Source organism: Cupressus sempervirens, chromosome 5, assembly GCF_028749045.1.
Source record: "Cupressus sempervirens isolate cs-2001-9-10 chromosome 5, ASM2874904v1, whole genome shotgun sequence".
Lineage (NCBI taxonomy): Eukaryota > Viridiplantae > Streptophyta > Pinopsida > Cupressales > Cupressaceae > Cupressus > Cupressus sempervirens.
The window spans coordinates 658,360,426-658,375,417 of record NC_143122.1 but is presented as its reverse complement, the minus strand read 5'-3'; the positions used below and the strand labels follow the sequence as shown (position 1 = coordinate 658,375,417).

The window sequence follows — 14,992 nt, the reverse complement described above, 5'->3', positions numbered from 1 at the left end:
AATAAAGGCATTGAGGGAGTCAAGGGTGTCCAAATGCTTCTTCTTGATGGCAACCTTCCCCAACTCATCCAATCTCGATCCAAATTCTGTCTCATTGACATTCTCTTTGATATCTTTAAAATCAAGTGCAACCCCAACATCACTCATCATGGTTGAAATGGAAGTATCAACGTCTAGGCTGTGCTATGCAATCTCATTTTGTATCTCTTTAAGTATCCTCAATCTGATAGTCAAGGCAACAAACCAAGACTCCATCATACTCATTCCTCCTTCATCTACCAACTTGGTTCTCTCCAAATATCTCTCTGGTAGCTCGATAAATGCCTATAGCCTGGGAATGGCTAAGTCCTTGACTAGAAGGAAATCCTTCCACTCCCCTTCAAATGTTCTGAATTTGTCTCTAATAGCCACTGATGACCTGAATGTCGAGATAAAGGAAGGCAAGAAATTTTGCCCATCTTGAATTTAGCATGGATCCAATCCTTGACTTTGTGCAACTAAGCCAATATCTCTTCTATATTGCTCACGTTGTCTTGTGGAAGCGCTGCCTGATGCAATTGTCGGATAGGTTGGCAATCTCTCCAATACTTGTTTTCAGCCTCCAACTTTACAATCCTCTCCTTTGCCTTCCTCAACTTTTTTTTAATTGAAACCATGCCTTCCTAGATCTCCTCACATTCCATGTCATCTATGATTCTTCCCAAGTTATGCTCTATTATCTCATACTCCTGGGCTACAATCTCATCCACTACCTTGCTAACCTTTGGTATAGCAATCTAAACTGTTCGGTGACCCTCATCATCACTCCCGATTACCTTTGCCACCGTTTTTGCAATTTGCCTTTGTTTCTCGCTATCTTCCTTTTCCACTAACCCTTGAATATTTTCAATTGTTCGAACAGTCACCACTCTGCCTCTTGGCATAAGCATTTGCCTTAACCATAGTGGTGTAGTGCATCTCCCCAAATCTGGATTCGGTTCGACTAGCAAAGCATCACCAACGGCCTCGGGCGCCTAGCTTACTTCCTCAATATCAATGGCCTATCCTCTTCTTCACTAGTGACTGTCACATCCTCTCGATGTTGGTTCACCGAGAGAGGAGAGTATTCGTTATTGTCACTATAACCACTTGATTCAGAATCAGAACTCACCTCTACTGAGACCCTTTGTCTATTTGTATTAATCTCTTGGCTCGTAGCCTCAATTATGCTCCCCCTTGATGATGTTGCATTCTATCTCTTGGCTGGAGGCTCCTAATGTTCTTTACTTTTCTCAACCTCCAAACTTCTCTTCTTGCTCATAACTACTCTTTGTTGCTGGCTATTACCCCATCTTTCTGTCCAACTGACTCCGCTGGACCTTCTTCCTTAGGCTTCATCTTCTCATAAGTAAGGCGTACCTTCTGACTTTGTAATTGCCTTAATTTTTCATTGTACCACGACTCAATGTGTAGATCAGTTGTCCTTGTAACTGCCTCTAAGAAAGGATCCTGATGATCATCCAAATCCATTGGACCCAATTCTGTTCCATCCACTCTATCATAATCTTCTCTTAGCACATTTTCATCTTCTAGCCGATCGGGAATATCAAGGCCTCTCCATCTGATTGCCCTCATCATGCCCACTCACAATCTTGAGAAAGCTAGCTTCCTCACATGAAAGTCATCCTTTGCATTGGCCCAAAAATCTTCTATAGCAATAATATGTTTGAATGTGTTTTCATGAGATGCCCTAATAAGACCATTAGGATCGAATCATTGTCTTGCTCTACACCATTCTAGGTGACATTGCCCTAACTCTTTCTCTGTAGCTGCAAAGGCGACAGGATTGGAGCAAGTATCATTGCCTATTTGAAATGAGAAGGTAATCCCTGTCTCATCCTTAAGTTTCATCATCTTGTCATAATGCTCAAGTTGCCTAGCCAACTCCATCAAAACTATCTTGTCAGGTGGGTACCTTAGAAGTCTCTTGGGACAAACTATACTTCCTGCCACTCTAATGTATGTAAATTGCAGAAATTAGACGAACCAACTCCCATACTTCATAACTTTTACTTCCACTTCCAATGAGAGCCTCCTAGCAAGTGTCCCTTGTAATATCCTTACCATATTTATGGCAAAAGCGTCATAAAACATGTTATAATCTTTGGTGTTGTGCATATGAAGCTGTGGATAGCACTCGTGCACCAAACATGACCCCAACCCATTGCCAATCATTCCTAAGGTCTTAAGTCCAGGATTTCCATATAGTCTCACAATCAAATAGAAAAGATAGGATCCCATGTAGAATTGCTTTTGATTTTGCACTGTCCTAAGTTGCAACTCTAAATTTTCACTTATAATTCTAGCCCAATCAAATCTTCTCTTTCCATTTTCAATTTCATCAATAAAATAATACATCCAGTTCTCAAATTGCATACCTTGAGCCATGCCCATGATCCAGCAGAAAAGCACAATAAGGTCACCATATTCCGATTTGAAATCTAACTTGGTGAGCTTTGATGACTTGGTGACTCCCTTCTTGCCCTTGTTTAACCAATTATGTTTTAGATGAATGAAGTAGGCTTCCTAGTTACCCTAAAAGAACTTGGTTGTTTGATCCATCATTACTACCGTCATGCCTCTATGCTGGGGAATATCAAATACTTCGACCACTTGTCCACTGATATTAGCCAACACTCTCTTCCTTTCATCAAAAATGGACTTGGTAACAATATCAAATCGAGATGCACACTCCATTACCAATTCCGAACAAGACAAGGTAGGAGGAAAAGCCACCGCGTGTACAATTCCGCTCTTGTAGATCTTCACCATGGTGGATTGTCCTTCCTTTAATCTATCCTTCAACTGTACCATGTTCACCGTGCCGATATTGGTATCGCTTATTCGCCTCACTTTCGAAAAGAAGGTAGTCTTAGGTATCATGTCTTCCTTGTCTTTTTTGGTATTCGTTCCCTTTTGGGTTCTTGCGTACACTGTCCTAAGTTGCAACTCTAAATTTTCACTTATAATTCTAGCCCAATCAAATCTTCTCTTTCCATTTCCATCCTAAACACTTATTTTTGCCCCTTCATTCTAAATGATATGGACTACACCTATCAATCTCAAATTCTTTCTATCGATGGTATCTAGCTTATTTCTACCTCTCCAAATCTTATCTCTACACTTATCAATCTCCAAACTTCAATCCTAGGGGTGGGACTACCACTTATTTCTGACTCTTCATTACCTTAGGATGGACTACACTTATATCTCCCAACTTCAATCTTAGGGTGGTCTCGCTTATTTCTACCTCTCCAAGTGTCCTATCATGAAATCTACACTTATATCTCCCAACTTCAGCCTATCAATGGAAATGATGAAGAGGTGGATGAATAGTGCAAGAAGATAAGAGAAACAAACCAAGCAAGAACAAGGAATAGAATCCGCCTTTAAAACCAATCTTCACCTCTATAAATGAATAGAATTTTACCTTAAATCTGCCTTTACCAATGACTAGGCCTCTTCAAATTCAGATCAGATCTCGAAAATTTCAATCCTCCAACAAAATATGACACACTAGAAAATGAAATGTTTGTAAAAATCTGCCCTTTACACTGAATCTTGACCTCCTTGCCAAAATCGCCCAATTTGAAGGAAATCGCTGCCATAGGGCAGAAAAATCTGCTCTAAATCAGAATTTTGGTTCTCCAAATTAACCCAAAATTGCCAAAACTCAGACCTTAAATCACATTGCCAATTCACCAAATAAAATCGCCAAAACTGGAAGGAGAAATTGCAGCCCTTGGAGGAAAAAATCAGACTTAAAAATCGCTGCCAATTCTGCAAAAAAAATCAGATCTGCCCCAAAAATTTGACCTAGGGCAGAAATCGCCCAAGCAAGGAGGAGAAAAAATGCCGCCAAGAAATGGAAAATCTACCCCAAAATCGCCTAAGTTGGAAATTCACCTCCCTTAGAAGAAAATCACACATCCAAGGAGGAGGAGGAAAAAAGGAACGAGGAAATAAGAGGGGGGGAAGCCCCTCTTATACCAAACTTTTTGCCTCTCCAAGTGGGCCGACCTGCCTGGAGGGAAAACAAAATTAAGTTAGTCCCTTAATTAATGGCCCATATTTAAATGCAACAATAAAATTACTTAGCCTTATAATGAAATTGGCCCAGTTAATTGCTAGTTTTGTTCGGAAATTGCAAAATAGAAACAAGGTAAGCCTAGGAGATGTCAAGATTTTCATTTAATAATGTTTTGGCAATTAAAATATTATTAAAATCGAATTTAGCAGGCCAAAATCAATTTTCAATTCCAAATTACCAATTTCCTTTAACATTTCTAAAATCCTCTAGGCAAAATTTCAACAAAATTAATGAGATTTTGTAGCTTAATCCAATTTCAATTTTGTAATACACTTTCAATTTTTTAACAAAATAAATCCTTTTCAGTATCAAAAAAATTTCTTTTTCACCAAAAAATTCAAAATTTTCCAAAAAGACTAAATCTAACAAATTCATTTTCAAAATGCTCAAGCTTATACAATTATATCAAATTTTCAAAAAATAACATCTAAGTCCAAAATTTGCAATTTTATACTACCAGATATCGTTTTAACCATTGAAAAAATATTGTTGTTGACCCGTTAGGCCTAAGGGTAAAATTACATGTTCCGAAAAATAAGTTTTGCATTGGGTGAAAACAAATCAAATCCCTTCCTTGCAAGGCATCCAAGGTGTAAAATAATCAATTCAAAAAAAACCTCTAGACAACTCCAAATTTTGCTAAGGCAGCTGAAAAATTCCAAATAATCGCAAAAATTGCCAAGGCTTGCCCAAAAAAGGGGGTCCCCAAAAATTTTGGGGCAATGGTGTGAAAACCTACAACAAGCAGGAGGAGCCATAGGGGACCAATCCGAGGCCAACCTCCACGGAGGCGAGGCCTAGCGGCAACGACCATCGAAACCACCACTGGGAGAGCGGCAATGAGGTTGCAACCTGGGAGTATGCGAGCAGCCTCTCCAACGACCACAAGGAGTATGATCACCGGATAAGGCATCCGGTGGCACCCAGGCAACCGTACAAGGGGCATTTCCCCAATGTGCTAAAAGTTCCTGCAGGTGAACAACCTCCAAAGCGACCTTATATGTCTATACTTGTATGCATCATTACATTATTGCAAATACGTGCTTTAGAGTACATAGCAACTTGAATATCAAGAAAGTTGTGAGAGAATAAAACAGCATTGTGGTCCTTCCAAATAGCAAATAAAATCTTCATTTTGAAAGCATGCCATATTTGGGAGTGAGTATTTAAAAGGAAGCCTGGGCGGATCTCCCAGCACCACCATATGCCAAGTAAAAGCCTCTGGGTGAAAAGGCCTAAAAAAATCATGAATCCAGAGCCAATAGTTCTAGGCTAGCCTACCAAACCAAAAAATATGCAGGAAGCTTTTTGGCAGGCTACAAAACAGACATCTAGGGTCCGGGACACCCAAATGTTGGAGCCGAGGGCCCAAAGGCGGCCCCTAGTAAAGGAGGCACTAGGTAAAGTGAGCAATTTTTGGCTTCGTGATGGTGTTCCAAACTGTGGCAAATCTAAGACTCCAAGTCTTGTGGGAGGATTGCAAATGCCAACGATGGTTGAGTGTATCAACTATCGAGAGGTGGGGAACTAGCCACCAATAGCCCAACATGGGTTTGTAATTGGTCATAGGAGTGGCACGATACCACTTCTAATCTTTCCACCATGGCTGAGATGAGTGAATACCAAGCTTGTGTAATAGATGGGGAGGCACCACAAAAACTAGAAGATGAACTGTCTGTCGATCTGGATGGATAAGCTTGAACTGAACCTGCAGATCCTCCCATGAGCGAAGGCTCATAGTAACCCTAGAAAACAAATATTTTGGTGTCTTGATTCCCATTCAATATAAGCGCAGCACACTAGCTCCTTGAATGTTAGCTAGTGGAAACCCTTGAATAGCAAACAAAGGAGATGACAACAAGTTTTGTTGGTTAATAGAAAGCCCATCTCTGAACCCATTGCCAACCCAAAAAAGCCACGACTTGATGGCTTCCCAGGCTTTCCAAATGCTTTTAACAACAAAAGTGCCCTGACTTTGCACAAGTTCAATGGTCATGAGAAGGGTTTGAAAACCAATCCCCTTCCAGGCAGGTTGGTTAATCGGAAAGCTTGGAGATATGCAATGTCGCAACAATATTTTCAAGGCCTCATCAACAGTAAGAGCCCAAATGACCCACTTAGCACAGAAGGCAGTCCCCCATTTGTGAATGGAAAGTCCTTATTTCAATACTCATTGCATATAAACTGATTATCATTTCAGGTAGAACATCACTTGGTTCTAGCATTGTACTTGATGTTAATAGCAAGGTGTTTGATCTAGGAGAAGATTCTCATTAAAATGCCTTAGAATATGTTATTGCATTATACATCAGTAATACAATAACAAGATATCAAGTCCAATCTTAAATACAGAAAATACAATCCGATTGGAAATAATAATAAAATGCACCTATAACCCAAGTGTGAATTCTAATATGAATCCACTACAAAGATGAATTGAGGCTACATCCAATCCACTCAAGAAGAGCCCGAAGATTTTTGTCCACAAGATCCTCAACAAGAGAAAGCTAGCAGCTTCCCCAGATTCTCCAAAGAGAAACCCAAAATATAAGTCTCAAATCCAAACATTTCTGAAAATGAACCCCTCATCCTTCTTTTATGCTCAAAACAATGACTCTTCAGTTTCCTTCTCCTGTCCTTGCGTCTTTTCCCTCTTTGTCACCCTTTTAACTCCCTTTATAATATTAAATTGACAACATTTATTAATTTGCTTTAAACTCTCATAAGTCAAATTTAGTATTTTGAGTTTAACTTCAGAACTCTTTCTGAACTTCAAGTTTTAATCCTTTCTAGTTGAATCTTTCTCTAATTTGCTTGTATGTTTTTAAGAAACCCAGATGACCAGCCACAGGAGCATTATGAAAAGACTTCAAAACCTCCAATTTGAACTTGGAACTAGGCAATAAGAGAATCCTATCCTTATTTAGTATCAACTCATTTTGCACCTTATACCTATCATCATGAATTTTGCCTTCAAGTTCGTTCGAGACTCACTCATCTTTAGCATATTCAGCTGTAATATTTATCTTCCAAATAGTTGTTATCTCCACTATGGAACATTAATGTGATCTCTTCGATAAGGCATCAGCCAGAACACTTATTTTTCCCTTCACATAAACAATGCCAAAGTCATAGGCTTGCAATTTACTCACCCATTTGTGTTGCCTTTAACTCAAGTCCTACTGGTTTAGGAAGTATTTGAGGCTATTGTGATCAGTTTTAACACTGGAATTACTCCTCACTAAATATTGTCTAAACTTGGCAAGAGTGTGCATCATTGCCAACATCTCTTTGTCATAAATTGAGTAACTCCTTTCAACACCCCTCGACTTTCTACTTTCAAAGGCAATAGGGTGTTTATTGTGTTAGAACAACACCTATACTTTCACCCAATGCATCACATTCCAGCTCAAATAGTTTAGTAAATACAGGTATTGCTAACACTGAGCATGAACTCACAAGTTCCTTGAACAGGTCAAAACATTTTTGTGCTTCATTTGACCATGCAAAGGCTCCCATTTTTGTCAATTCAGTCAATGGAGCAGCCCCCTGCAAAAAACCTTTGACAAATCTTCTATAAAACCTACACAAGCCAAAGAACCCTTTCAGCTGTGATGGATTTGTAGTAGGCCAATCTATGATTGCCTTGATTTTTTTTGTGTCAACACTAACTCCTTTAGAGCTGATAATGTGACCAAGGTACAGCAATTCCATTAAATCAAATTCACACTTAGACTCCTTAGCAAACAAAGATTCTTTCTCCATAATACTAAGCACCTCTTCTAAATGTTTCAAGTGTTCATCCCATGTTTTTCTATACATTAAAATGTCATAAAAAAAAAACAAAACGAACTTACGGAGCTACTTGATAAAAATCCAGTTCATACAAGATTGGAAGGTGGATGGTGTGCTAGTCAGCCCAAAGAGTGTGACTAGAAACTCATAGTGCCCATAATGACACCTAAAGGCTGTCTTCTCTGCATCCTCTTCCCTTACTCTAATTTGGCAATACCCGTATCTCAAATCTCTCTCGGAAAAGAAGCACGCCCCATTCAACTCATAAATCAGCTTATCAATGCATGGAATAGGGTAACAATTCTTGATTTTTTTCCTGTTCAAAGCCCTGTAATTAATACACATGCATATGGTTCCATCTTTCTTCTTCACTAAAACCACAAAAGAAGCAAAGGGGCTTTTCATTGGCCTTATGTGAACCATTTCCAATAGCTCTTTAATTGCCTTCTCTATATCATCCTTATGTCTTTTTGAGTGCCTATAAGGTGTGCTTACGATTGGTTTAGCACCTTCCTCCAACTCTATTATGTGTTCAATGCCTCTATCCGGTGGAATACCATGTGGGATGTCACTAAAAACCTTGTTGTACTTATCAACAGCACCTTAATCTCAGGCTGAAAACTCTTGTTTTGCTGACCTAAATCGCTTGGTGAGAAAACACAGTCCGCTGCCAACTACACCTGATCATGCCTCATTAACCTTTCTATTCTTTTAAAGGAAACAATCTTGGGGCTACCACTTGTCATCCCTCTAAGAAGAAACTTCTTCCCTTCAACTTCAAATTCCATTTCCATGGTTTGCAAGTTCATTCTAAAATCACCAAGTGACTATAGCCATTGGATGCCAAGCACCACATCCATGTCTCCAACGCTAACCACATAGAAGTCATCCTTCAATTCATATTCTCCCAGCTGAATGCATAAGTTTGATATCTTATGTGTGCAAGTGATTGTGAATCCATCAACAAATATTACTCTAAATCCTTCACATTCTTCAGTCCTCAAACCTCTTCGTGCCACTACTCCATCTATGAAAATATGGGTTGCACTGGTGTCTATTAATGTGATTATTCGCTGCCCACACAACAACCCTCTAACTCTGAATGACCCAATTTTTCTGCTATCTTGTTATATGGGCTATGCAGCTCTTCCCCTTGTGTTCACCTACTGAATCATCGGATGTAGAATTTTCTTCACTTGAGCTTGAATCGGACTGTTGTTCTGAATTTTCAGAGCTTGATCTGGGGGCTGTAAAATACTCTAATTGTTCCACCTTCAATGGACACTTATGAGTTGGGTCCTAAGGTTCCCTACATTGGAAACATAATTTCTTCTTTTTCAGCTCATTTAATTGTTCATCATCCAATCTGATCTGCACTTTCTTGGACAGATCAACATTCTTGTGAGAGTGCTTTTTGTTTGTCCCTTTTATCATGGAGATTCTTTGGGAAGTGTTTGCTTCTCGAAGTGGAAGTTTCCATTTCCCTTGCCTTTTTTATGGCATCCTGCATTTTAGTTGGATTTAAAGCCTTAACCCAACCCCTTAATGGCTCCATTAATCCGTCTATGAAAAGGACCACCCTCCTCTCGGAAACATTAGTCAGTGAAACTGAAATATTTTGGAAATCTGAAATATAGTTCTCTGTGGTTCCCCATTGTTTTAATTGTGCCAACTCTTTGAAATCCAACTCAGGATCTTTCTTATCAAAACGATCAATTAGCCTCTTAGTAAATTAGGTATAGGTTACAATTTGATCATGGCCCAAGGTAATAAAACCATGATACCACTAATCGTGAGCACTCCCCTCCAAATGCAAGGTTGCATATTTGATTGCTTCATCTTCGGCCATAGATTTAAGCTGGAAAAAAGTATCCAACTTTTGAACCCATGACCTCGCTATCATTTTTCGTAACCCATCAAAGTATGTTATTGATACTTTACCCACTCTTTGCTACAAATCTTGATTTTGGTACCTATCACCATTTTCCCTTCGTGGCATGTTCCTTTCCCTAAAGGCAATATATTCTGGAAATTGCATTTCATCCTGAAAATCTGCTCCCAATGCTTGCCAATAAACCCATACTTGTCTATAGAATTATTGGTACGTTGGCTCATTCGCTACGGGTGTCTTGTTAGCTTGATTGAAGGTAGGCATTAGTGGCCTAGAGTGGATTCTTGGGCCATTGTTCCCTTTCACATTCCAAGTAGAACTTTGCACCCTATTTCCGTTATTTCCTTGGTCATGGTATCCATTATCTGCATGTTGTTGCAACAGTTGTATGAGCATTTGAGTCATTTGTTGTTGTGATTGAACCATCAGATTCATCATATCTCACTGTGTTCTTGCCAATTCACCCAAAGTGTTCTCAATCCCACTAGCATTTGCATCTATGTCCATTATTTCTATCTGAAAGGTAGATTGCCCAATCTCAGGCTGCTGGTCCAAACTGGCAACTTATTCTTGTGAATGTAGTGCTATAATGGACACATAACTAGAGAATTACCCAAGAGCTTATCAAAGCTCTGATACCACTATAATGGTCAACCCCAAGTCGATTTCACAAAGATTTTGATTTCCTTTCTGCAACAGTTTAATGTCCAAATTCAACATTCATTTGCAACTTCACCATTTTCATACTTAAGCACATCAACTTGCAAGTAACAGTAAGCAGGATAAAAAAACGTATACAGTTCACCAATAAACATTATTTTTTCATAAATAGCTTAGTGGATTCACGAAAGATAATCCTATTCACAAAACAAATGATGGACCGTAATGTTAACACTCAATAACATTAGGCTAACCTCAGGCAATGATGAGAGTTTCCGGAACAACTGCCAGACAGTCTATCATCTCTGTTCCACCATGGTGCTCCAAAACTGGTACTCTTCATGTATTGTCAGGGAATTCAGCTATGTCCCAAAACTACTATTTGACCGTCCACTGGAAGCCACTCCCATTAATAACCTTGTCTTAGGTGTTTCATTGTTTCCATGAGAAGCCTGTTGTTGTGTCTCACGACCCCCTTACAGTGAAAGTCCCAACTGTTGCTATGACCTTTCGAGCCCCTTTCTAATGGCGCATGAGAATCAATATTTCTCTCTAAGAACATGCACTGTTTTAGACTTCTTTTTCAATCTCCTTGTAACCTGCCTCTACTCACGACTTATAAGGGACACGCATCGTTTGCAAAGACTTGTCCAATCCTCCCATTCTGTTTTTTCTCCCCTCAGTTCCTAGTCTTCTCCAAATAGGAGTGCTATCGATGCTCTAAGGAAATACTTGACGCAAATCTATTCTGATGATTATTCCATGTATTCCTGCTATTGTGCCTCACCCAAAGTGACTGGAGTAATGGGACTCACTGTTGTGCGTCCACTCTTCACCTGATGCTTCGGTTTATCTCTAGCAGATGTGATTTCATCCTGCTGATGATCTGACTTATTAGAAAATATGTTCACCTGCCTTCTTACAATGGCCTAGGCCTCACTTTCTCTGCCACAAATCACCCCTACAAGCAACCTCTTCTTGGGAGATGGTAGTTGGCTGCTGCTCTTCCTGCAACTAGTAGTTTTTTGAGGTTCTTTCAAACCTTTCCCTTAAATAGCTATGCTTTAGGTCCTGCGTAATGCTATCCTGAGCAAATCTTTCATTGTTGAAGATAGTTCAATTCTGACAGAACTCTATTTCCCTACAGCAGTCCAGTCTCTGTCAACAATTCCATGTTTTTTCTTTCCCCCGTAACCTACACTGACGCCTTCCTTCCATTTTTTAACTCCCACCTTTGTATCACCCTTGAGATCTGGCCTTCTCATCATCCACACAGGATTCAACTTGTCTTCTAGTCCCTTTAGTTACCACATATGCAAAATATTGATATCCTATTTGATATTGAGATATATCTGCATATTGAAATATTAATTTATTAAATGTCTAAGGGAATAAGCATTTAATAAATTAGTCTTAATTTTCTTCAAGGGTGAGGAGGGGACATTACGTTGCCTCATTTTGTGGGAGTTTTCTCCTCGTTATAATTCCTTCTAAAACATGGAAAGAAGTTTGAAGGGAGGAGTTTGCTTGCCTGGATTGTTCCTTGATAACTTGTAGATGCTCTGCTAGTGGAAGCAATGTTCATTGGGTGAAGATGTGATTTTCTTTCAATAAGAACCCTGTAGGAGTTAAAATCTCAGATCCAATAGCTTAATGGAGGAAATGTTATGCACTGATTGATCCAAGCCATACCGATTTAGTGTGTTCTGGAGTAAGAGTTATCTCCAGTTTGGTTAAAAGCACAGACCCTAGTAAATGTCAATGATTGTGGCATTTCTGACACTAAAAATATACATTCTAATGGACAACTGGCTGTCACCACTTTAAAACACCTGATCTGGGAGGATTTTCACAAGATCAATATCAAACAAAAATAAAACATAGTTAATAATTCTTCAACATGGGGTAAGATATTTCACTGGAGTAATGTTTGTCCTGAAAACATGTTAGGATGAGTGGTCCAACACACATTGGAACTAAGTTTGCAGATCATTTGTGTAACTGAATGGATGCACCCATGGTTTTCGTTTTTTTCTGCTGAAGTAAAGAAGGAAACAATGAAATTATGTATATCCACCAATCTGGAGGGCTTCCAGTGGTGCTAGATTCAAGTTTTGACAGTTTCAAGGCCATGACACAGTCCCACAATGATGCCTTATCTTTGAGATCTCACAGCCTCCATTGTGCTTCTGAGACCCAAGTTTTGAGAGTTTTGGCTTTTGAAACAGTGAAGGAAGTTGTCTCGATCTGAATTTCGGGTTTTACGTGATATTGCTGCTCTAAAGGAACCAGGAGGTGAAGTAAATGGACTATTGCATCCTCTATAGAAGCAGTACAACCCCATGGCCAGAGCAACTCATTACTGAAAAAATACTTTTGTGCAAGTCCTGAGTACCTGGTAAGGAAACGACAAAGCCTGTGGCAAATGGGAATTCACTCATCTATTGGTTTCTTAGGGTGAAAGGAAAGGTCTTCTGTAATGATGCTTATATGATTTGCAAAGTTCACAATATTGCTTTCATTGAGAAAACACCTGTGGTCAATAGGTTTTGAATTACAATATGGCAAAGAAGAACTATAATTCTTAAGATCAATGGCAGCATGACCTATAATGGCATGAATGGTTGTTCTCAAACAACAAAAACCATACACACTTATAATGTTCATATTGTGAAAAGATAATTCATTAAAAATCTCATTCGTGAATATAACATTAATTCAAAAAAACTAGTAAATTTAAAAATTTAAATGTATTAGGATTCAAGTCTATAAATTCTAGAATATGAACTATCCAATGAGCCATAAGGAAAATCTCATATAGCCAAGATGACTGTTCAAGATGTTTTAGTCTTTGTTATAGTATAGCCTTTTTTCAAAAAAAAATTATCTTTTAGGCCTGATGGGTTTGACATCTACTTTTTCTGCAGATACAGACATAATAAAATACCCTACCTTGAATTAGTAATAAATAATCATTTCCTGAATTTAATATTTCCTGTTTTCCCCTTGATTCAAGTTGGTTTAATATTTTATTTTATCTCTTTTCTATAATTGAAGGGTAAAAGATTTGTAGGGTCAACCCGCCTAGTCCAAAAATTAAAGCTAAAAGTTCATGATGCCCTATATAACATACAAACTATATGTTACAGAGGCAGAAAACTCCACAAACCTGGCCATAATTTAAGACACCTGCTGACGGGCTAAGCTGAACTGTACCAAAAGACTGGAGTTCTCCTTCATAAAATTCTCCATCTTTTCTGCATTTCATGATATACATATAATCAGTTTGTTGGAGCCCAAAGCCAAGCCCGTCCCAATCAATGTCTGCCACCTCTTCAACTTCCCTGTGTGCATATATGAGTAAAAATATTAAAAGGTGTGACTGTAAATATAATTCCCAAACGCGTCACACTACCAACACAAAGTTAACCTAGAACTTCAGAAGTTGTAGAACTTATTCTCACAACTTCTGTCAGAGTTTTCAAATTATGATAATTCTAGAGTCTTGACACTACTGAGCACTTACCACAATTGAAAATCATCATTCAGTTTGTTATCTACCAACTCTAAATCTGCAAAATAATTATTTGCATGTTCCACAAAAAACCTATTTTGTCTATTAGAAGCAATCTTTCAATAATATTAGAATATTAGTCTATGGTCTCATGAAGGGGGCTGTTAAGAAGATTCGGGAGATTTGTATAAGCAGGTGGTCCCATAAATTTTAGAAGAGCGAATATTGCTAAAAATTCAATGAAAGAATATTTAGGAAGTTGGTGGCTCAATTGTTTGCTTAAAAAATGCAATGAAGAACTCCACTATCATACATATACTTCAGGCTGTGAAATCACATACCTGCTGCAACTGCTACACTGTCAGTTGCAGTCCCCTTACTAATGAATTCTGTAATTAGACTGTGTTTGCATCAATCTTACACTCAATCCAAAAGAAATCAAATTGAGTTTAGCCTGTGATTTTACCATTCTTACAATCTTTTAGATGTGTTTCTCATCTTTTCCCACAATTCAGCAGAAATTTCAACATTCTTATATTAAAGACTCTGACACAACTACACTGACAAAAACATGACTGTGCTAGCATTCCATATCAGACCTCCAAAAAAAGGGTTGCGGTAATATTCTGACTCCTAAAAATTTTATCTGTTAAAATGTGATTTAATATCATGAATTTCAAAGGTTTTTTCTCATTCATTCTCTGCTTGGCACCACTTCCTTTCCAGTTGAAATGCTCCTTTTGAAGGCAAGAATTCAAGATTCTAGAAATGGTTCCAAACTTTTCAAACTCTCAACACTAATTATTTTCTTCCGTTGTTACCTGCTAGGATTTTAGAACAGTTGCTAAGCTCACTCTACAACCCTTCTCATGCTGTATTGATCAAAGGTTCAACTACCATATACTATGCTACAGCATTCTTTAGAATATTGCCTAGCTCTTGGGTGGGAAGTTTTCTAATGTTCCTACTTTAGACACTCTTGAAGAGCTTCCAGCAAAAAGCT

At 38.5% G+C, this 14,992-nt stretch overlaps 1 protein-coding gene across 1 annotated transcript in view; it reads right to left on the bottom strand.

Moving 5' to 3' along the window:
* The window catches only part of LOC149557602 (branched-chain-amino-acid aminotransferase 3, chloroplastic-like), a 143,127-nt gene that overhangs the window by 107,131 nt on the left and 21,004 nt on the right, over positions 1-14,992 (bottom strand). Inside the window, exon 3 of the mRNA XM_089832242.1 lies at positions 13,645-13,819. Within this exon, the coding sequence (XP_089688368.1) occupies positions 13,645-13,819 (175 nt within the window). The remainder of the gene's footprint in view (positions 1-13,644; positions 13,820-14,992) is intronic.